The 24,067-nt window shown below is 38.9% G+C and overlaps 4 protein-coding genes across 5 annotated transcripts; 2 read left to right on the forward strand and 2 right to left on the reverse strand.

Annotated features, from left to right (window-relative positions):
* Positions 1-18: 18 nt before the first annotated feature.
* Positions 19-4,400, forward strand: ccdc36 (coiled-coil domain containing 36). Of its 2 annotated transcripts, none has more exons than XM_032513633.1 (8): positions 19-207; positions 437-502; positions 793-937; positions 1,767-1,903; positions 2,023-2,071; positions 2,168-2,252; positions 2,533-2,648; positions 2,767-4,400. In XM_032513633.1, exons 1-8 carry the CDS (start codon positions 194-196, stop codon positions 3,472-3,474), a joined length of 1,320 nt encoding a protein of 439 aa, XP_032369524.1. In that variant the 5' UTR covers positions 19-193; the 3' UTR covers positions 3,475-4,400. The 2 variants fall into 2 exon arrangements, with proteins under 2 accessions (XP_032369524.1, XP_032369525.1); XM_032513634.1 differs by having other exon boundaries at positions 799-937.
* kbtbd12 (kelch repeat and BTB (POZ) domain containing 12) lies at positions 3,884-7,774 on the reverse strand. Its single transcript, XM_032513631.1, has 6 exons — positions 7,526-7,774; positions 5,861-7,013; positions 5,510-5,780; positions 5,197-5,347; positions 4,877-5,074; positions 3,884-4,781 (listed from the first exon to the last, which is right to left on the reverse strand). Exons 2-6 carry the CDS (start codon positions 6,931-6,933, stop codon positions 4,612-4,614), a joined length of 1,863 nt encoding a protein of 620 aa, XP_032369522.1. The 5' UTR covers positions 6,934-7,013; positions 7,526-7,774; the 3' UTR covers positions 3,884-4,611.
* Positions 7,775-8,334: 560 nt separating this feature from the next.
* slc26a6l1 (solute carrier family 26 member 6, like 1) lies at positions 8,335-18,079 on the forward strand. Its single transcript, XM_032513630.1, has 19 exons — positions 8,335-8,711; positions 8,892-9,031; positions 9,247-9,357; positions 9,440-9,615; positions 9,704-9,868; positions 11,016-11,168; positions 11,478-11,560; positions 11,664-11,811; positions 11,909-12,022; positions 12,832-12,909; positions 13,075-13,170; positions 13,342-13,448; positions 13,648-13,717; positions 13,807-13,899; positions 14,365-14,475; positions 14,728-15,156; positions 16,576-16,630; positions 16,711-16,856; positions 16,978-18,079. Exons 1-19 carry the CDS (start codon positions 8,470-8,472, stop codon positions 17,002-17,004), a joined length of 2,544 nt encoding a protein of 847 aa, XP_032369521.1. The 5' UTR covers positions 8,335-8,469; the 3' UTR covers positions 17,005-18,079.
* p4htmb (prolyl 4-hydroxylase, transmembrane b) lies at positions 17,712-23,910 on the reverse strand. The gene is made up of 9 exons (XM_032513632.1): positions 22,952-23,910; positions 22,752-22,833; positions 21,658-21,848; positions 21,469-21,565; positions 20,603-20,765; positions 20,245-20,430; positions 19,495-19,585; positions 19,207-19,330; positions 17,712-18,501 (listed from the first exon to the last, which is right to left on the reverse strand). Exons 1-9 carry the CDS (start codon positions 23,285-23,287, stop codon positions 18,284-18,286), a joined length of 1,488 nt encoding a protein of 495 aa, XP_032369523.1. The 5' UTR covers positions 23,288-23,910; the 3' UTR covers positions 17,712-18,283.
* Between the last annotated feature and the right edge of the window lie 157 nt (positions 23,911-24,067).

Genomic DNA, 24,067 nt, shown 5'->3' on the forward strand with positions numbered 1-24,067 from the left:
GCCTCGCTCTGTCTGAAAGGTCACTTGGCGGGAGACTTAAACCCTCGCGAGCTTGCTTACTGCCCGTTTCCGAATTCCCACTCTTCATTACGTATACTGTAAGTCTAGTTAAACATATTTTAGGGTTTAGTATTACACCCACGAAAACCAGTGTTCACTAAATGTAGGATGACTAGCAGGGCTTAACGAGTTTATGTTGCTAAACAGGTAACCTAAGTTTAAATTGACTCCATGTTAATTAAAGTTAGCTAGCTAGCTAGCTAGCTAGCTAGTGAAGCCCTTAATGCTAACTTAACACTCCACAGCGCTGTGGATTAGCTATATTAACGCTAACTCGCATGATTAGCGTTAATTGCAAATGACAGCAGCTGAATTTATGATCTTAGGAAGACATAACTTGCTGAAATTGCTACTAACTGGTTATATTTACAAACAGGTCGTCAAAGGCAATGAATCATACAAGGAACATAAAAGAAATGCTGAGCATCCCAACTGGAAGCAGGTGGGATGCTTTTTTAACAGTGACTCCCATAAGCTATTAGCTACTTCTCTCCAAATGTGAATACTTATATTAATTTAAAAAAAAAAAAAATTGTTAAATGCCGCTGTGGTTAATAGTTTTTAAAGTTTAATGATGCTTGACCATCAAGCCCTGCATTTGTACAGCCAATGTTGAATGTGTGTGTCTGTGTTTACGTGATTTCTGCAAACACTGTCTCTGTTTTGCTGCACCAACAAATTGTGTGTTTGTGTTTTCTTTACTTATCAATCCTCATGGGCGAAAAAAACAAGCAACAGAAATGTGTCCACTAGCGGCTACTCCAGTATCACAGACTCTCAGTTATTCTTTGGGTCTCAGTTTTGGCCTGAAAATTCTCAAGGCATGTCTCAAGATATGAGTTTGTCAGCCAGGACATCCCAACAAAGTTCACAAGAGGTGAGATTGATCAACTTTATCTTAAAAGTGGTTGTTGATGAGAGGCCTTAATTTCTTATAATTCCCAAATGCATAGACAAACCCCACTGGTTTAATGGCATTATTACTTACATGCATGTTACGCTATGTTACATTCATTTTATTTCTATGTGAGCAGAGTAATGGGTCTAATCCAAGAGCCGATGGGGATATTTGCAGGTGTGTTGTTTTGAGAAAATTTAAAACAAGATTGGATTCTATTTACGAGCTACCACCTTTTTGTGCTTTTGTTCCCATTAGTAATTTTATACACAAATTAATTTCATAATTATATATAGGTTTTGGCATTATGACAATATTTAATGTGAGAAAATAGAGATTTCTTACATCACAGATTTTGCAGAGATGTTTTTATACCATCAGTAACACAGAATTGGGGTGGTGATGGTGCATCAACCAATGTGTCCATGAGCGAGACACCTAACCCCTAGTTGCTCCAGAAGCGTACAACTTCTGACATATATAGCAATTGTAAATGGCTTTAGGTAAAAGCGTCAGCTCACTGTAATGTAATGCAAATGTATTCTTAAATTGCATTAAACATTACTGTTGGACTCTTTAATCCACATAAATGGACAGTGATGATTAAGTGCAGTAATTCAAGAGGCAACCTGTTTCTTTACATTATGTAAATGTTCTCCATTTGGTGGATAACATATAGGCCAACTGTCATGGAAAACTTCAATCAGTTTATAAGGCCATGAGTGAATACAGTTTCATTAATCATCATCACACAGATTATGTGAAAAATTGTTTCTTAACCTTTGTTGTTTGTTTTGTTTTTATTTAGGGAAGTGACCCAAAGTTTTCAAGCAGTTATCACACTAAACCCTTCCTGTTTGGAGAATTAAAGGACAAGAGCAAAGCCTTTGGAATACTGGATAAATTCGAAGAGGACAGGAAAAAAGCAAAAGAAAAAACTGACGGGTACATTGCTATATCACTTGAAACATGCAACCCACCTTGAAGTTATACTTGTGGGATTATTAAAAGTAGTAGTTCTAATCACTTCTGTCATTTTTACATCTGTCCTTTTGCTTTAACAGTGATCTTTTAGCCAAAGAATGTTTAAATTTTCGAGAAACTCTCAACAATGTAAGTCATCATAGGCATCCCTTCTGTTGCTTTTTTTCGATTACACAGCTCGTCTTTGTAGATGTAACACGTGAAAAATGCTGACATGTTTTTCAGATCCAACAACTGGTTGCTGGCACAGAGAAAAATACTGCTGTGTGCCAAACAGTCCTTGCGAATGTTGACAATTTTGCATCAACATGTAAGTTTTCTAATTTATTGATCTGTATTTTTTGTTGAAATGATTGGACTGAGAGTTGCTCTCAGCATACTGTAGATCTGGTTAGTTTAGTAAAAAAGGCAGTCAAAAAACATGTATTATTGCCAGTAGATGGTGCTCTTTGCCCAATGGTCAAACATTGATTATCCATAATCTCCACTAATTTCAGAAAATTGGTTGCATTTTTACATTGTATTGACTTCTGTTGGATGAAATATTTGTTTTATAAATGCATTTATATATTTTTATTCTTTCATTCTAGTGCACAATAATCTTAACAGTCTTCAGCGTGACATTTTCAAGCAGTTTGAGACTTTTTTGAATAAAGTGAACTCCCAGAAGGACATGATAACTGAACTGGAGGAGAGGGTGCAAAAGGTGAATAGTATGCATTTATCTTATGGTCAGGATTGCTGCAGTTTCAATGAGGAGAAAGTAGATTTTGTGGTTGATAAATATTTCTGATTAGTAATGACTGTTCATTTTTACCGTTTAGAGTGGGGACACCACAGCAGAACTTGGTTCAAATATGCAAAGCTTAAAGAATAGTCTGGCGTGTCTGAGAGAGGAGCAGGAGAGAGAACGAAACATGCTTGAAGAGACTCTGAAGCTGCTCAACACCTTAGTCTCGAAGCACTCAGCCAAACCCACCCCTGAGAGAGTGACAGACACTGCCATCCAGACATCACCAGGGCTGGTACAGCCTTTCTGCAACATCCTGCAGGAGAACAAGCTTGAAAGCACACAGCTTACATGTAACTCATACAACCTTGAGCACAATGCAGCTAAAGTTCCCCCTCAAGGTCCCAGCTGTGTCGCAGGAAAGAGGAAATTCACTCAGAGAAGCAATAGAAGGCGCAAAAAGAGGCCACTGGTGCTCTCACAAAGGAATAAGCACATTGTCACAAATGAAAACAGTCGACCCCTCATGAACTGTGACAAACAACAAAATGTATTAACCCCTCTCTGTGAGCGCCGTGATCTGCACACGGTAACCAGCCAAAACAGGGAGGCAAGATCCATAGCTGAAGGATGTTTCATCACCCCGCTCAGCTGCTGGTCTCAGGACAGCAACAGCTCGGTGTGCCTTGCAGGAATCGAACCCATCATAGAGAAGCTCTCAGCTGAGTCCAAAACAGAGACCCCAATGAAACCCGAAGGGTTCTGGCAGTTGTTTGACATGGATTACAATGTAGGCTTTTAAAGGAGGAGGAAAGTCCCAGAACTCAGAAGAGTGAAGCATCTGTGTTCTTATTTTTAGAGTAAAAGCCAAAAATGTTAGTTATATTTATTACTACTAATTATAACCTATGTTAGTTGTAGAGTCATTCAGTTTTTTGAAAAATGAACACATTGATAAATGTTTCTTGTCTTATACTTATGGTGGAAGAGCTGTGGATGGGTGTAAAGAGATACTAATAACAAATGAGTTTAGGATAGACTGACCTACAAATACACATATTTAGTTTATAAGTTTTTCTTCTGACAACAAATATTGTAACACTAAGTGTCTCTGCTGACTTTTAAAAATTAAGCTATTTTGCTGACTTGACATTGAAAATTAACAAAAATAATTGAGTTTTTGTGTTCAAATAAACAGCCATGTTCCATAATATCGCTAAGGTGCATGTTTATTGCAGAAAAAACATGTTATTATACTTAAGCAAGCATAGCACAAATAGAACAAACACATTAATTATTACATTATTAAATAATCAGATGTATATGCATAGTCCATAATTATGACTAGAATTGCTACAAGTAGTTACTAGTTAGTTACTAATGTGTGACAATTTGCTGTTTGTCTTTGTTGTGTATGGCAGTAATTAAAATAGGATTTTGGCCCATTCGGACAAAATTACAATCTGAAGATACCACAGTGCCCTCTGAGAAACTGATGCAATTTGTTCACTATTTTTTAACATTTCGTACTAAACAATTAACCACGGAACTTATTGGCTGATTAATCTGTAATGAAAATAAGTGTCAGTTGCAACCCTAATTATAATTATAGTGTATGTTTAATGTCAAAGGAAACAATTTCTTGGTGTTGCTGATAATGCTATGAGCCACACAGCTGCAGGTTTTAGTTGTTCAGTATCTGCAGATGTTGCACAATAAGATAAAAAAGACAAGCATACTGTATTTACAATTGATCTTTCTATTCTCATAACATCTTACATAGCAACAAGAAATTAAGCGCAGATACTCTTTTATGTGGGCCACTAAAATCCTATCTGCTTACAAAAATGAATGCTTTTGGCCCAGCAATAAGTGCATTAATAATTAATTTGTTTAGCTAATTCTCCCATAAAGACTTTAACCTGATCTGACCGCTGTGTCACTGTTTAACCAAGTCTGCAGGTGGGGACATGAGTCCTCTTGGGTTAAGTTTTGCGACTAAGCAAACGTCATAGTTGTCATGCATTAAAGCGTTCCGAGCCACCACTGTCCACCGGTTCTCCCATGGGTCTAGCTCCAAAATGTCCTTTGTTATATCATCATGGCGATCTAAATGTAGTTAAGAAACAGGGAGGGTAATACAGTCACTTGGAAACATCTTTCATACACTTTTCATTCATTGGATATGGATATTCTTTCATTACCTGCTCCTTTGTAGTATCCACACACATAGATCTTGCCTCCCACCACTCCTGCGTTTGAGGCATTAGTGCGAAGTGACAGGTGTGCAGATGGGAGAGGAGGTCCATCCCTCCAGTAATCTCCATCTGGGTTGTAGATCTCCACAGCATCAAGGCAGCGACGTGATTGCCCACAGTCGACACCCTCACAGCCAATACCTCCTGCAAAAATCACCAGACTCTTACATGAATCAGTGCATGAAGCAGGAGCATCACAATATTGTCTATACTGTATGCATACCAAGAGAGATTTAAAATTTAGAAAATGAGTCAAATAATCTCACCCATCACAAAAATTTCACCATTGAGTACAACAGCACTGCAGCGGTACTTTGAGTACTTCATGGGCCCTAGCTCCGTCCACTTATTTGTGTTTGGATCATATTCCAGGAGGCGGTTACTAAGACGGTCAGGCTCATCATCCATCCGGTATGACTGGAGGGTTGAAGGGGAGGCAGGGTGTGACAAAGCAGAGCAGGTGCAGTCAGAGAGGAGTCACATACAGATACTGTAAGAGCTCATATTAAATGTGCACACGAAGTCTGATCTTTTAGAGTTCACAACAATTGCTAAGAAGTTAAAGATGTTTGACATCACCTGAGGTGTTCGACCACCCATTGCATAAAGGCGATCTTTCATCTTGACCACGCTGTGATAGGCCAAAGGCATAGGCAGGGGTGCTGCACTGCGCCAAGGTCCTCCTTGCAGAGACCATCGTTCTACACAGTTAGTGATGAGAAACTGATTCTTCAGTTTCATCTGCCCACCCAGCAGATACAGAGTGTCACCCAGTGACCCCAGGGCATATGAATCGCGGTACTCTGCTGACGTCAGGTGCTCCCAGCTTCCTTGGGCCTCTTCTTTGTACCTGGCGACCAAAGATGATAATCAGTAACCTCTGTGTGTGTGCAAATACAGAGCTATCAGCTGTGACACCTAATATCTCACCTGTAAATCTCAACATTCATGTCCTTCTGTCTAGCCATTCTTCGCGCACCTGCCTCTCCTGCCACTATAATGTCATTTCTTTCAGTCACAATCCCAGCACACACATACCCCAGAGCCTCTGCATAGCGAGGTGAAGTGATATAGTAGGTACGGCCTGTGGATGGGGCATAGCAAAAGCTGCGCTCAGTATAGGTCCCATATCTTGACCTAATCCCACCACCATCGTTTCCAACACAGAGCAGCAGATCTGTGGTCTCCATGCCATACCGCAGCTTTAGTTTGCGTGGGGCAGCTGAGGGATGCATTGCTGTGGTCTCCAAGGCTTTATTGAGTATCTCTAGACATTCAGCATCAGCCAGCAGGGCCGTGTTTCTCTTCATCGCCTCTCTTAAATAGTCAGGATTTATCAGTGGCAGACGGACCTTCCTCAGTAACTCTGGAAGGTGCAGAACACGGACTTCTCCATCCATCAGAGTGCTGTGTTTGACCCAGCGAAGGACCACATCTAAGATGGTCTCTTCTCGTGAAACATTAAGGTCATCAGAAGTCAGGAGCTTTCCTAGCTGATGGGCCTCCAGCTCCAGGACCTCCTCATTTTGGCAGACTTGGACAAAGTGCTGCCTCAGGAAACGCTGAGCATGGTCAGCCAGTTCCTCTGCACCGAGGTCCCGGGCAAAGTAATACACACCAAGGCAGTTGGAGGCATCCATGTTCTCGATCATGTGCTGCCGACAGCGAGTAAAGACGTCATCCATCTGCAGCAGAAAAGCTGCAATAGAGATGCCTTGTACATTGTCGTTAGTAAGAGGAAGATCTGAGCAGTACATGTAGTTCAAGAGGAGGGACAGGCTGTCTGCAGGGGTGTCACGCAGAAATATTTCTCTGGTGTTGCACTCACGCAGGCCACATGTGAACATCACACGAAAGTATGGACTAAAGGCGGATAGAACAACCCGGTGACAGGGAAAGCTAATGCCCTCAGCAACCAGCACCACATCTGTCAAATGCTCACTCTCCCTCATCTTCCTCAGCTGGTCCAGCAGCACCAGCCCATGTTTGGCTGTAAGATCCATTTTGCCTCAATGTTTTTAGTTACAATAATATTTCAAAAGTTACACAGGAAATTTTATGCACTCTGGTCAGGAGATTGTCTCTAAAAGAAGAAATAAAAAAAACTAATGTTGAGCATCCATCAATATCATATCAAACAGCAGTTTATTAAGCACAGGTTAGTTTGACATTTCCTTGTAATACTAAAATTGCTAGTCAAATCAAATCTCAAATCAATCTCTTTTTAGATTGTGAACGTTTTGTACGTATTTGTTAACCTTAGGTTTCCTGACAATGTAGATAAAAGATAGTATGTATTGTATTACCTGAGTAACTATAATAAATCAATTTAACATTACAAAGAATGTAACCATTTAAGCATATTTAAGTATTACAAAATCCAATTTTTAAAATAGCTAAAAATGGCAAACCTATAGTGATATTTTCATCAACTTCAGATATTAAGCAGCCACTATTTTAATAAACAACATTTCCTAATTAGCCTTAGATATAACAAATATTAGCAAAATTCACCATTGTCCATATAACATGCACTCCTCTAAGTTAGCGCTACATCTGTCCACGTCCTACAGCAGTCCCTTGTAAAATCCTTACCACACATCAGCTCCTGTGTTCTTAGGTCTAAAAGACCAGTAAATGCCCATGTTTTTCATGTATCGTTGATGTTGCCAAATGTGTCAGTCGAGGGTCTTAGAGAGGGTTTGAGCAATTGCAAGAGAAAGATATGTACCCCCTCCACTGCTGTGGCCCTCTGAGCTACTAACCCAAAATAGACAGTGTTGTGGCAGACAGCAAGTAGGTCAGAAGGGGTTGAGTGATCAGAAGCAAGTTGGTTTTTAAGCCATGACAGTGACACATATTGTGATCTATTTTGACATTCCTAATATGACTCATTGTCATTATATTGTACTATGTGATGAAAGTAATTCTCTATTCCAGTTTGTTTGCCTCGGTCACGTGTCTTGCAGCTCTGGAATGACTTAAATGAATCATTGGTCCTAGCTTCAGGTTCAGGTTTCATGACGGCACTCTCTTAAAGGCCCAGTAGGCTATCATGCATGCCCACATGTTGTAAAAATCAGACCTTGTCTACTAAGTTTGATTCATAAAATCAAAGATCTTGAGATTTTTTGCACCAACTACAATAAAGTTTGTAAAGTATTGTGTATTTGTACATCTTAGTTTCTGACTTGCCAGCAATGTTTTGGAAATAAAGTGACCATTAGTGGATTCTTTTGCTTTTTAAATTCTACAATATTACAAGTATTTTGTTCAAAAGAAGAAGCCTCACTTAACCGATAATTTGAGTTTAAGGTGACATTTCATGGTTCATTTCCTTTACTTTTGCTAGCGAATGGAAAAAAATGGAAGGATAGGAACACACCTGTCAAACATCCATTGAATTTCAACAGAGTTAATATTTTTCCTATTAAGACCATAATTAGGCCTACATCATTTGCTTCTTCCTGTCAGCCATCATTGTCATGTAGAGGCTCTGCCCACAACATCCTGACTATAGTTAACCATTAGGAAATATAATGTACATACGCGGATACATTTGTTCTTGTGACAGTAGTACAGTAGCATTGGTAGTAAAGAGTAAAAAAATAAGTTGCACAGATTTTGACAGATTCAGCTCAATGGACTCTACACATCAGTTTGGGAAATACAGAGTGGAGCGAGAAGTGCTTGATGAGCAGAGACTGGAAGAGGTTACACAGAGAAAAACATACTCTGACACTCACCCTTCTCTAATTGAACACCTTAAGGAATCCCTAAGGTAAGGCACATTTTATAACAATGTTGTAACTTTTGACCCTTACTGTGCTGTAGATGTAGATGTCTGGTCTGATCTTTTCAAAGACAACCAGAGACCCATCTTCAGCAAATGTATGCTTTAAAATATCAGCCAATAAAAAGACTCACTTTTGTCTGTGTGCATTCTTCAAATCTCTTCCAGATGTACAGTACCCAAACTAAAACAAAGTGTGGTGAGCAGCTTGCCTGTGTTGTACTGGCTGCCCAAGTACTCAGTCTGGGACTATGGCATGCCTGACCTCATCTCCGGAATCAGTGTGGGAATAATGCACCTGCCACAAGGTATGACAATAGTCCATCATGGTTAATTAAACGTCAACGACATTGCAAAAAAAACTTATTTTTTTCCCCCCATAGCCTGGTTTTATTTTATTTTTTTCATACACAGGCAATATTTAATTTTCCAGTATGACTACAGTTAAAATAGCACAGCCTCATAACCAATATTCATTAGTAAAGACTATGACAGGCGGAAAAACAACTTTTGTTTTTCCCAGGTTTGGCATATGCATTGTTGGCTTCCTTACCTCCTGTATTTGGGCTCTACACGTCGCTCTATCCAGCATTAATCTACTTCTTTTTTGGAACATCACGTCATATCTCCATTGGTAAGGAGAGAGAGACACACGTTTTACCATGGTCCTTATAACTTCTGTAATAAGACGTGTTGCTTTATTTCATTGTGTTCAGGTACATTTACAGTGCTTAGCATCATGGTGGGTAGTGTGACAGAAAGACTTGCTCCAGACCTGAATTTCCTCATAATAAATGGGACCAACATCACTGCAGAGGTGAACATAATTGCCAGGGACTCATACAGGGTGGAGGTGGCAGCTGCTACTACTGTCCTAGGAGGACTTATTCAGGTCTGAATACAACACCCTACAGAAATGATAATGTATTATGTGGTTGTTACAACTAACAAAACTCATACATAAACAATTGTTTGCATAGGTGGCACTGGGTTTGGTAAAGTTTGGATTTGTGGGAACGTACTTGTCTGAACCTCTGGTGCGAGCTTACACAACAGCTGCTGCAGCTCATGCTGTTGTTGCACAACTGAAATACATCTTTGGAGTGTCACCAACACGGTTTAGTGGTCCCTTGTCACTGGTGTATGTGAGTACTGTCAAGTATTTGGTTCTGATTGCTGTGCTTTTGTTAATACAGTGGCACTAATCTGATTGCATTATCTGTTTGGCACTGAAAATGACACCAGTCAGAGTTTGATGATTGATTGATGTTCCTCTTTTTCATTTAACCTTCATTTAACCAGAAAGTTGATATGTGTATATGTATATGTGTATATTATATATATAGATAGATAGATAGATAGATAGATAGATAGATAGATCCCAAGAAAAATGGGAAATTCCTGTGTAACAGCAGCAAAAATCAGTCACAATGCACAAATATAAGTGTAAATGAAATACTTGGAAAAATATACATACATACAATATACATGAAATAATAATACGAATAAAGTAAAAAGAACAAATATTTGAATATGTACAGGATGGGGGAACAAAAATGTGCAACTGCTTAAATAATATGCTAAAATGTAAATTTAAATAAACCAAATGTCCAGGTTGCATTAGTGCAGTAGTGTGGTGTCCAAAAGTCTCATCTACCACCCAGTGATGACGTGTTAAAAAAAAAAATATATATATATATATATAAAATAATACAGTTTTATCAAGTTCTTAGCAGACTAGGGAAATTGAAGATGATCCATCTACATTAGATGATCTAGTGTAGTAGCTGTCAGAAACAGGAAAAGGGTTTTACAAAGGTAAATAGGAAGTTTACCAAGAATGGCTTTAAGGATAAAAACATAAGAATCATTCTCTACATCTTTACCTGAGCACATCCAGTCAACATGTGTAAATTACTGCAAAATGGCTCTTTGAGGTATTGCACCCTTGTGCACCCAGACACTCAACACTGAGATGAGTCCTGAGATTCTACTAATATAATGTATTTCAGGCTTGAGTGTGGGATCAATGAAATGTGTAAACCAATAGGACATGAGGTCACAACAACAAAAAGCAATGGACCTTTGATAACAAAATACAAGCCAATCTTTATTTTGTATCTATTGTAAGATAAGTGTACATTGTAGAATGAAAATACGCTTCTGAGGTGAAAATGTAAGAAGGTGAAAATTATATTATACTTAATTATGACCAAAAATGACAAAACCATTACGTCTTTGCAGTTAAGCATAACCATAACCACCTTCTGCTTTTCCATTCTCCATTTTCAGACTTTAAAGGATGTTTGCTCCTTGCTGCCACACACTCATTTTCCCACACTGGTGGTCAGTGCTGTGTCCATGGTGTTTCTAATTGCAGCCAAGGAGCTCAACTCTTATCTCAGTCCGAAGCTGCCAGTGCCCATCCCAGTGGAACTCATTACAGTCAGTTGATAAGAGGACACACTCTCTGGCCTCTCTTAATGTTGTCTTAATGTCACCTCTGTGCTGTTGCTGTTGCAGCACTGACAATGCACAGATACAGTGGAGCCAAGCAGCTGAATCAGCAGTTGGCAGGGGTCTGCATTTATGCAGTTCACAGCAAAAAGGAGATATGTATTGCTAATAATTAGGTTCACTTTTCGAATATGATTTACCAGAATTTTTAATGATTTGGTTTGAAGGTTTGAAATGTGTTCTGAAATTTGGCTTCATTGTGTGTGTTTGTGTTTATGATCTGGATGCTTTCTTTAGATTGTGGCAGGAACATTGATATCAACCTATACCCACTTGGACAACAACTACACTATTTCAGTTGTTGGAGTAGTTCCTAGTGGGTAAGCATTTGGGTTTAAGTTATACTGTTGTAATTTTTGGTTGAGTCATATTCCCAACTTGTTTAGTACTAACTAATTTCCTTCTTCTCCACCTGTGCACTAGTCTTAGTTCTCCCAGTGTACCAGATGTGAGTCTTTTTAGAGAAGTAATTGGTGATGCGTTTGCATTGGCTATGGTTGGATATGCCGTATCAATTTCACTTGGAAAAACATTTGCACTGAAACATGGATACAAGGTGGACAGTAACCAGGTAAACCACAACTCTAATCAAATACCTATTAAATCATACTTATGCATCCCTATTTCTCTGTTTTCATTCTCGTGTCTCTGTCTTCACCCTGCTACAGGAGCTGGTGGCGCTGGGTCTCAGTAATGCAGTGGGAGGCTTCTTCCAGTGCTTCTCAGTCTGTTCCTCCATGTCTCGAAGTCTCATCCAAGAGAACACTGGAGGAAAAACACAAGTACAGTAAATGAGCAACAGAAGTAACAACCACACATAAGCATGATCTCACAAATACTGTGAATATGCAACATGCAACATACTATAAATATGCAATGCATATGACCTATTTAAAGATGATTTTGGTATAGTAAAAAGTGATGTTAAATAAAATTTAACCACATTATGTATGATAGTACCATAGCGGAAATTCAAAACTCATGGTACAAGAACGTGCTGTATTATGCAGCAAAATAGTTAGATAGTTTTGTTTGTAATAGGGCCCAGTCCAAGTGGACTTAAACCATACCTTATAATATTACATTGCGAAAAAACAACTGCCCCATGCTCCACAAATAAAATCTGCCACACAAAAGACTTAATTTCTTAAACCACATCTGAGGTTTTAACATTGATTCATATAGAAGAACTCCTAAGAAATAGACAGCACAAAGAGTCACCTTTAAATCATCATATATCATAAAACATGAGATGGACTTTGTCTTTAGTTTCGACTAAATCATATAACTTTTCTCTTCAGGGAGACCAGTAAGCCTGTTTCTGTATTTAATGGTAATGTCCATGAATGTGCACATGGACATGTTTTAATTATTTATCTAAACAGTGTACCAAATCAAATAATTATTGGAAGCCAGACTTAATAGTTGTTAGGGTAGCTACCACTTAATGTTGAAATTATGTGCTGTCAATGCGTTGATCTATTCTCTTTAAATGGAAATGATCCATCTCTGCTAAACAAACAAATACGTTACTAGCCTGTTGATCACAAATATTTCAATAAAACCAGAAACATTTGTGTTGTTCTTGCAGATGGCTGGAGTGGCCTCTGCTCTGATTGTGTTGGTGACTATACTGAAACTTGGACCCCTGTTCAAGGAGCTGCCGAAGGTTCTGTTGCTCTCCCATTTTTCTGGACCATAAAGTAGATTTGCAGTAAATAAAAAGGACGCATGACATTTTTTGTGTAATGAAATTAATTACTATTTGCCTCCTCATTAACACTTATGTACACATGTGATTAATCATGTTACAAATTGTGTGTGCTTGTTTTAGGCAGTTCTTGCAGCGATCGTCTTAGTAAATCTGAAGGGCATGTTCAAGCAGCACTTTGACATTGTTACACTGTGGAGAAGCAGCAAGATTGATCTGGTGAGAAGTTCAATTCTTACTTTAAAGAGAAAAAAGGTTTCCACTACATAAAAGCAACACCTGATAGAATTTTCTCTGGTTATAAAAAAAAAAAAAAAAAAGCGGCAATGTTCTTGTTTCCTTTTCATCTTCACACTAAAAAAATAAACAATGTCATGCTACATCCCCCAGGTGGTGTGGTTGGTCACTTGGGTGTCAACACTGCTGCTCAATCTGGATCTGGGTCTCGCAGCATCGATCATCTTTGCTCTACTTAGTGTTATCTTCCGAACTCAGCTGTAAGACTCTTATGCACCTCATCAAAGTATATTTATATACTGTATTTCTTCAGTATCTGTGTGTGTGCCAATATTAGTATCTGATGTTAGGCTGTAAGATCTGCCAAATTAGACAAGATACTGTACAAAAACATAATAATGTTTATAATAATATAAATAAATATAAATATATAATAATTTGTTTTTTCATTCCATTCAGGCCAACATACTCTGTTCTGGGAAATGTTCCAGGTACAGAACTGTACGTGGATATAGAGACCCACACAGAGGTGAAACAGAAAAATGGGAAACCATACATAAAAGATTTTCTACCCTCACTGCAAAAAAAAAGCTAATTACTTTTTTACCTGTTTTGCAGGTGAGGGAGATTCCAGGTGTTACTATATTTCGCTCTTCTGCTACGGTATATTTCGCCAATGCTGACCTCTACCTTGAGGCTCTGAAAGAAAAGGTCTGTTCCCTTTTTATGAGAATACTGTTTATTCTAGGGCTGCAACTAATGATTATTTTCATTAATGAGTAATCTAAAAAATGTTTTTTCAATTAATAAATTAATTGGTTTTTTTCTATAGTAATATTGGCCATTATAATTTCCATTATAATTTCCCAGAGTCCATGGTGACGGCTCATTTTATCCAACCATAAGTTCAAAACCCAAAGTCAGTTTGTTATCATATGTGACAACAAAAACTAGCAAATCCTTATATTTGAGAGGTTGAAGCCAGAGTAATGTGTAGCATTTTTGCATTAAAACACTGAAATAATTAATCAATTAACAAAATACCGATTCATTTTCTGTCAATCGATTATTCAGTTAATTGACTAATTATTGTTTCAGCTCTAATCTCTTCTCAGTTTGCCTTAGTTCCATAAAATGCAGGATACGTTTTATTTTTTATTTTTGATCTGTTTTCAGAGTGGGCTTGACATCAGTAAAATGATTATCTATAAGAGGAGACAGGAGGCCAAACAGAGACGTAGAGAAATGAGGGCTGAGAGACGGGCAAAAAGGCAAGCCAAGAAAGAGGTATTGTGCTGGAAATGTATAACATTATTTCAGACACATCGATTGTTTATAAAAATTTACCACACATTTTAATGATAAAAGTGAAAAAAGCTGGCACCAAATCCTGTGACAGTTATATTAAGTAAAGGTGGTTGAAGAGTACCTCTTGTGGACAGAACTACAGTAGGTGACCAATGGCCAAGCTTCTAAAACGTCAACATACTCAGTACCTCATGGAAGTTTGAATCATTTCTTTCACCTACCACTCTTTAGAGACAAGCACAGAGAGCAGGTAAACAGATGTCTGGAGCGCCGGTGTTCTCTGTGGAGGAAGAGGCCGGACGCTGGAGGGACACATGCGTGGATGGGAATGTTACAGACAAGGAGGAGCAGGGCTTGACAAAGAGGGAGAATGGGACAGTGTTTGTCATTCCAAACACTCCTAGAACACTAGACGACCCCTGTAGATGGGAGTACCTCAAGGGAGGAGAACCAGACTGCACCAGCTTAGGGTGGATGTCTGAGCTGCAGGACGGGGACACCACCACCCTGGGCTCCAGCAGTGATGACACGCTGAGTCACGATCTGGAGCGGGTCTCTCTTGGGTCACTGGGCAAGTGGACCTGGGACATTCACTCCATCATTATCGACCTCTCCACCGCTAACTTTATTGACACAGTGGCTATCAAGACTATGAAAAATGTAAGTACTAAAGGGACAAATATCCTTAAAACAACGGCTAAGACATGACTTTTAAAATCTTATTAATAATAATAATAATAATAATAATAATAATAATAATTAGGGCTGCAACTAACAATTATTTCCATAGTCGATTAATGTGTTGTTGTTTTCTCAATTAATCGATTAGTTGTTTGGTCTATAAAATGTCAGAAAATTGTGAAAAATGTGGATCTGTGTTTGGCAAACGCCCAAGATGACGTCCTCAAATGTCTTGTTTTTTCCACAACTCAAAGGTATTCAGTTTACTGTCACAGGGGGGAGAAGAAACTAAAACACACAATATACACATTTAACAAGCTGGAATCAAAGAATTTTTACTTTTGTCTTAAAAACATTACTCAAACCGACTACTCGATTATCAAAATAGTTGAAGATTAATTTAAAAGTTGGCAACTAATGGATTAATCGATTAATTTTTGCAGCTGTAATAATAGTTATAATAATAATACATCTTATTGATAGGCGTCTTTCAAATCACTCAAGAAAAAACGTTAAAAGTTACAGGGCATATTTACAAAGCACTTAAGGAGCCCCCTTTTAATTTTAGGTCATTCATGTGTAATGTATGTAATGTAAGTGTAATTTGAGAAGAATGAGCATTGTAAACAGGTTGCCGTGGGAGTTTTACAAAGAGAGCTTAGTTATGTGGGTAACACTTTATAACAAAGGTACAAATCATATACTTAAGTTATGCTTAACTAATATATTACGACTCTTGATGATTTAATGCATGAATTAATGCATGATGTGTCGTGAATTCCAGTGGCTCACCATTAACAAATGTTCAATATGTCAATTGGCACCTGCCAGAACAGTAGTGTCAAACTCAGTTTCACTAAGGGCCACATTGGGAAACAATAATCACATCAAGGGCCAGACATATAGAGTTTATTGACATGCTTTCATTTTGAAAAAAGTCAAATATATTGACTGTATTATTGCATGTCTTATAAAGTCTTCACCCTTACAGTTTGGTCATAAAGAAAGCCTTAAAAAAGTCAGCAAAAACGTTCCTAAGCCATCATAGAAAAAAGGTCAAAACTTTTTATTGTGAACCTAAATTGATATGCGGGTCGGATCAAAATCTGCGAGGGGCCGGATTTGGCCCTCGGGCCTTGAGTTTGACACATGTGCTAGACTATGGTTTCACATACAAACTGATTTTGATTTAATATAGTCTTGGCAGGTGTTCACTAAAATGGGAGTGTACGCATAGTCTAACAGTTAAATTAACCCTGATGATTGAATGTGAGCTAGATTATTAGAAGGATCAGGATTAGTAGCACCTGACAGGAGTAGAAATGGGATTTATTTTAAAGGTTGGTACACCAATAACTTTTGATGAGTTTAAATAATCTGTATTTACATTATTGACAGATTTTCCAGGACTTCAGTGAGATTGATGTAGATATCTACTTGGCTGGTTGTCAAGGTAAGTGAACCCCTCACTTCCTTGAGGCTGTAATACATGAAAAGGCTTCATAATTTGCCTATAAACTGTTTTCTTTTCAGCTTCTGTGGTGGAACAATTAGAGCTCGGTGACTTCTTCTCTGAGTCAGTTACTAAGAGGCATCTTTTTGCCTCCATTCATGATGCTGTGCTCTACTGTCTGGACCACCGTGGAGCAACATTGTTTCCCAGATATGAACCATCTGTTGTGAGTATATGGTGCTGATGTTCCTGATGTTCAGTTGGATAGTCCAATGGTCAACATTTTGATTGAACTAAAAACATTTAATCTGGTCATTTTAACTAAATTACTCTCTGTTTGATTTCAGGACACATACAGCTGCACAAAACTTTAAGGATTTCAACCAAACCAGCACTGAAGATGGAGGAAACTATCTCAAAAAGCTTAATTGAAAATTAATAGATGCTGATGATTTTTGAGTTATATCTATTAGGGGTTTTACGATTTTCCAAATCCAACGATTTACTTTGACTTTTGGCTTTAAGGTCATGAATTGTTTTATTTTCAACTTTTTTTTTTTTAAGCAATGCCACAAACAAACCACTAGATGGCAGAGTGATACTTTGCAACAACAGTTTGAGTTCCTTAGAGTTTAGGAAGTCCAATAGAATGCACCATTAGTTTAACGAGGTGCGCACGATTGCACGATGGAGTCCTGCCTGAGCCCACATGCTTTGCCTTTGTTGTTTGTTTACGTAACTCACTCACAGGGATGGCAAAATGTGACCACACTGGCAACTTTATTAGAGCAGAAGTATTTTCTAGTTCTGTTATTTCACCGTCATCTCCGACTGAAGCAGTCTGGCTGCAGGCTACTCGGCAGCTAATTTACCCTGTGTCTTTAGCTGCCTGCTACAAGCCGGTAAGCTATGTCTGTTATTGTTTTTTCTTTGGGCGTGTGCCAGAAGGCAAGGGTGGAGAGAGATTTCTGATTCTGATTGTCAAAATTGAGAGCTCATTCCGATGGGGAGATGGGGAAAATCGAAACAGTGACACCACTAATATTTATACATCCCATCTTAGGAAAACTGAAGTCATGTGAGCTTAATTTACCTTTATTCAACGTGAGAGAATGACAGAGTGCATGTATAGAGAAAACAAAATAAACTGATAATTAAATTAAACATACAAACAACACGTTTCAAGAAGAATCTGGTAGAAAATGAGGATTACAAGTAACAAGACAACATGCATCACACTGACAATGTGTGAGCCTTTTTTGGTAATGGCAGCAATAACAAGGTAAGACATTGAAATGTTTACAGTAGCCATTTCAATTTTCAAGTGCAATTTCTGCTCATAGCAACAGCAAAATCTGTGAAGCTAATGCATGCAAAGGGATTTTTTTGTCTCAACTCCTTCAATGAGTTTCTAGTGCAACATTCCTGAAATGGGAAATTATTAGAGTTAAAAAAATAACAGGATAACAATATCCAAGCATTATTTAACAAAAGCATATCTTTACAGTTGCATAAACCCACTGTGACCTCATTCCCTGAATAATTCTTGTCTCTACATACTGGCCACGGAGGATGTTGCCAAAGGCGTTGTGCACAGGACTAAGGAAGGCTAGGTAGATTTTTTTTAAACTGTATATAAATTTGGTTTATGAGCTACAAGTCTTGATGGATATTAGAACTCTGTATGTCTGGGTTCGGAGTCAGACCTTCATCATCCTCATCCTCGGAATGCTGTGAAACCAGCTGCTGGTAGCGAGCCTGCCGCTGGTAATCTGGATCAATGTTGATCCATTTATTTGCGACCCACTTAGTGCCATGGGTGACCATACAGCCTCCATGCAGAGCATATTCATCCTGCTCTCCCACCCAACCTATTGAAAAAAAAAAATACATTTAATGTTGATTAGCAATGTCCTTCAGATCAAGTCTGTTTTTTAAAAGACTAATGTTATGGATATTCCCACACGCTGCTTCAACTGCTCAAGATGAATTACTTAGCAGTTGTGTTCTCCCAACTAACATATGAGTTTATTTATTAGTTTAAATTCGCCAGATATAAACCTTAAATACACTTTCTAATACTGTATTATTTGCTGTAATTTAACGGTATGTAGCTGTCTTTCTAGATAACCTTTAATCTTCACAACACCAATAACAACACCAAAATGGGCTTGACTCTTAACCTTTTGACTGCTTTTCATATGTTGACGTTTACTCTGTGCTTGAATTGTCCCACTAAACCATGGCAATGACATGTTAAATGCCAAGATAAAATAAATTGAAATGAAATAAAATGATAAGCTGTTTTTTTCAGATTTATTCAGGTTTTTTTTGCCACTCTAGCAGGGAAGGTAAGGTAGGTAAAATAAACAAGTAAATACCCCATTTGTGAATTTTGAAGCTTGCACGTGTCTTAGAAAAGGCATTTGCTAACAAGCGGCTAAATGAGACCAAAAACGTCTTTACAGAGAACATGCAATATCAGCCAATGATGGTGGCGTTGTCATGTGACCCTGGTGTCGTTCCTTTATAGCCTATTGTTAGCTTTTTCATGTAACTTTTAATGGAAATCCTACCTCTTCCATCAGAAAGGTAGTTGTACCAGAAAACAGCTGTCCCTTTAGTAGGCTTCACCCTCAGGTTACTCTTGTCACAATTCCTTCTGGTGTCCAAAAGATCGACGTCATTCTGTATGAGAGACTAAAACACACTCAAACTCAGTAACACAGTTTGCTTAACATCTGGCTATGCACTCACTGACAAACATGCGAGTTAACAAATATATGAAAGACATGCATAGCATGTACCCAAAACTTTAGCAGGGCTCACCCTACACATTTCCAGACCCATACACAATTACGCACCACTTCATCATAGGTCCTGTTGTCTGCCACAGGGAATGCAGTCTCCCCACCTCCCTCAACAGAGTTCAGGTAGAAGAGAACTGTGATGTACCTAGAAGTGCAACACAGATTTATATTGAAACATGTATGGTGCATACAAACACACACATACTGTTCATACACAATGCAAACATGTTTTACAGCTGTCATAATGGAGCTCAGTAATCACTGCACAGATGAATTCAGATCTGAACATTCACAGATATCTTTGTTGAAAAATGGTGCTTCAGTCAACACTGTGTGTAAATGTCTGTACTAAATTGCAGTGATATTCTCCAACACAGTATTATATTTACATGTTTACAAGACATTGTAGTTCTACAGTGTCACCTTGTGGTCTGTTCTGCTTTTATTTTGAGAAGCGATGTTTTCTTCTGATATTTTTGTGATGCTAAACTTTCTGCTACTCTCTCTTCACAATTTGAGCTCCAAACTATGAGGGTGTGTCAAGCTAGGGAGCATGCTAGCTGATGGACGGAAACTCTTTGAGTAGCGCCCTTGGAGAGCAGAATGAGGTACAAATCAGAAGGGATTTTTTTTTTACGGCATTACTTAATTTGTTTATGGGTTAATTTGGTTAAGTGACATTTCTGTGAACAATTATACATTGTATTTCATTTTATTTGTCATAATAGCTTAAAACGTATTTCATTTCATATTGATTATTAGTTACATAATAATTAGCTACACTGTGCACCTCAGTGATCTCACCTGCAAGACGTCTCAAAAGGAGTGGATGTGTTGGCTGCCAAGCGCGTGTGTGTGCAAGCTGTTTCAGGATACACAGGGCCGCTGTCGTGGTGTGCGTGGTAGTGTCCTCCCTCCTCATAGCGAACCACCTGGAGTGGCTCACTGAGGTCCACTAATGCAGGCGGGAGCCGAGTGAGCCGTGTCACCCTTTGTTAGAGAAAGGTAAGAAAAAGGCTGGATATAACAAAATTAAAATTGTGCTTTCCATTTATGGAAAAACCTTATAGTTATAACTGTGGAGGTAGGTCTGGCGACGCAAGACTATATAACAGTTGTTATAGCACTGCAGCAATAGGAGAACATGGTTTGACTTGCTTACTTAGTCTTAATGTCTTGGAGGGCCTGGTGTGCTCCTTTACCCTGATACAGCCAGGTGTGTCTGCTGTTTCTCACCAGCTGACTCCTCTTCACCCCTTGCTGCAGCAGGAAGCGTTGGAAGGCATCATTGCTCAGAAGCCTGAACTCTTCCAGACTCAGCAAACCTGCCCAAAATATGAGAAGGTACATACAGTATTATTCTAATGCGTAAGTCTTTAGTTTTCCCCATTTGTACAATAGGTTAGGGAAATTTGGTTTCTACTACTCTTTTATCTGTGTGTGTGTGTGTGTGTGTGTACTTTAGATTTCTGTTTAATTGAGACCTGCAGCCCTTTGCTAGACAGACTCCTAATGCAATTCCACATGTTTAAATTGAGGCTAGTATGAGTTTAAGATGGGTTTTATATGAATGAACTTTATCCATACACTGTATATTATTTATGGCTCTTAAAATGACTCAAATGTCCATGCTAGACCATGAGCTTTGAAGAGAGTTCACAAGTAGGCATTGCCTCAGTTTAAGGGGTCACACAAGCTACAGTAAAAAGGTTAAGAACCACATCATGTATGATTTAAATACGTACTGTGTTTCACAACAAAAAACTATGTCACCATACTGAAAAAAAAGATTTATTGTTCCCACCCAACATTATTGCCAAACCCCACCACTGTTGTTTATAGGTAGTATTTTCAGTAAAATGTATAAATACTCTTAATTATCTCACAAATTAGACTTGAAATTTTAGAAATATTTTTTACATACGAATATGTACATGAACTACTAATGTTTAACGCAAATAATATTTTTAAAATAATAGCTATGCAAATAGATACATGTATGTAGAAAATGCAATGTTGATTTCTCACCATTACCATCCTTGTCAGCTTTGAGCCCAGCATAGATTTCTCGCAGATTTTCTGGTGTAAGCCAGATGCCGTCCCTTACTCGAGAATGAGTCAGTATCTTTTGAAGGCAAGATAGTAAAGGACAGGATTAGTTAACCAACTCTGAACCAAAAAATACAACATGCTCACAATCCAAAAACTGACATACACCTCATGGAGCTGTAACTGTCCATCCTGGTTGATATCAAGAAGGTTGAAGATCTCCTCTGGGCTGAGGTTGAGTTCCTTGGCCAGCTCCTCCTGGCCGTCTTGCACCATTAGCTGGCTTTCTATTAGGCCTTTTAGCTGTGCAAGCTGCATCACAACACGGCACTCATCCTCTGACAAAAACCCGGGGATCTCTGCAGAAAAACACAGAGACTGACAGAGTTATACACAGTTTGGTCAACAGGATTTTAGCATTTTCTCAGTATACTTTACTGTTTCTGATTTGTTTTGTAGTCTTATAAAGAAGTCAAGTCCATTATATTTACATAGCCCAATATCACAAATTTGCCTCAAGGGGCTTTACAATCTGTACAGCAACCGACACACTCTGTCCCCAGACGCTCACTTTGGATTAGGAAAAATAGATAAGCTAAATTGACTAGTCAATCAACAGTAAATGAATCAGCAATCATTTAGATTTTTAATCAATCGTTTTATTCATAAAGCAGAAATGCAAAACTTTCCCAGCTTTGCTACTTGCAGGATTTGCTACTATTTTGGTATGGAATTATATTGAAAACCTTTAAGTTACCACCACCACTCTGGCCCCTGGAAAATTGTGATAGCCATTTTTCCCTATTTTATAAAGTTTAATTGAGACAATCATCAGCAATTAATTGAGAGCCTATAGCGGAACCATTAATATCAACATTGAACACTGTTACTTAATGTATGCTTGTTATTGATCCAAACACCAATAAAGAGAACAGAGAAAAATACAAATACACTTTACCTCCTTCCATTTTAAAATGTTTGTACCATCTTTACTCTAGCACATCTAATGACTACATACCACATGCTTTTGCATTGTTAGTTGTGTTAGGTACAGATTTATTTCTGCTCTTTAGCCACTCAGCTATGAGCCCTTAATTGGAATAGTTGCCTCAGGACTTATTGGCATTATGTGTAAACTAGGTTGGAGATGTAATTAAGGATGAGTGTGTGTTGAATGCATGTTTGCTTTCATCAGAAGAAGAAGCCTCTTTGGCCACCAACGGCTCCTGTTTGTTTTGACACATGGGTGTTCTGGCTCTTACCAAACAGCAGAGGTTTCATACTCAGAGTCCGCATTTCGTGCACTTTGCCTGGCACCAGTGACACCTTCTGGACGTGTCCCACCTGAGAGGTTATCAGAGAAGTGAAGTGATGTGGTGGTGCTAAATGTGTGTGACAGAGAAACACAGAGGGAATAAAATAAAAGAGTGGGAGTGATGCATCATCACACTAGCTTACTCACCCTTATCCCCTCGAGTCTTGTTAGGGAAACATCACGCAGGAACTCAGGCTTTGATGGCGGACGTCGCGACTCGGGGCGCTGGTGGTTACTGCTCGGAGCATCACGACTCCGGCTGGCGTCTTCCTGCCCGCTGTTGTAGTGCACGTAAAATAGCAGTAATATAACATTAATGATGTATACGTGAAAAAACACCATCACTACCACGAAGTAGGAGCGGGAGCACACGCTGCTCTTGTGGCAAGGGAGGCGGTCGCACGGCGGCCGGAGCGGCAAGGTCGCACTCCCGGCCGGAGTCGTGTCCTCATCAGCATCTGATGTTTCCTGGTTGTCACTCATTCTTCTGCGACACAAGAAACAGTTGGTAGGCTACTCCCTCAACAGCAAAGTCCATCTGATTAATCAAACAGTAGGATCAACATTTGCTGGTTGCGTAGAAGTAGCAGATGTGCCGGCTGACAGATTTGTCCAGTTTAATTAAAAAAGCAAGCCAGTTTCTCCGTTGCAGAAATGACGTCGTTGCGCACTGAAAAACGACGAAGGGTTCATGATGAAACTGTTCTCCTTTAATATGAAAAATCAACTACCATTGGCACTGTGTCGTTATCTTTCCGCCCACAGACAGCAGCGCTGCAGGCTCGGCCAGTCTTGTTTACACTGCAGCAGTCCCAGTCAGCAGCGGCAGCGAAGCGCACTGCGCATCCCAAACCACATCGGAGCTCATCTCAGAAACCTGCTCTATGAACGTGATCCAGCATCCACTGAGTAGCCTATAATAGTCACACTCTAAAATTAAAGAAACATTATCTTTATATTTGAACAAAACAAAACATTGTCTGTATTCTACTATTACACGCTATAGCCCGGGCTCTTCCGTTCACAAGAGTCCCTCTAACTACCGTGCAATGCTGACCTCTGGTGACCTAAGCAAATAACTTACTCCTCTCTTTATACCATACAGTCTACAGTACATGCGTCTTTCTCTCTCTCTCTCTCTCTCTCTCTCTCTCTCTCTCTCTCTCTCTCTCTCTCTCATCTCTGTTTCTCTCTGGCTCTGCTTCTCTCTTCATTGGTAGGGGCTTCATTGGTATGGAAAACATATCAAAGCAGGTGTTATCA

The sequence above is a fragment of the Etheostoma spectabile genome, chromosome 4, assembly GCF_008692095.1.
Source record: "Etheostoma spectabile isolate EspeVRDwgs_2016 chromosome 4, UIUC_Espe_1.0, whole genome shotgun sequence".
Taxonomy (NCBI): domain Eukaryota; kingdom Metazoa; phylum Chordata; class Actinopteri; order Perciformes; family Percidae; genus Etheostoma; species Etheostoma spectabile.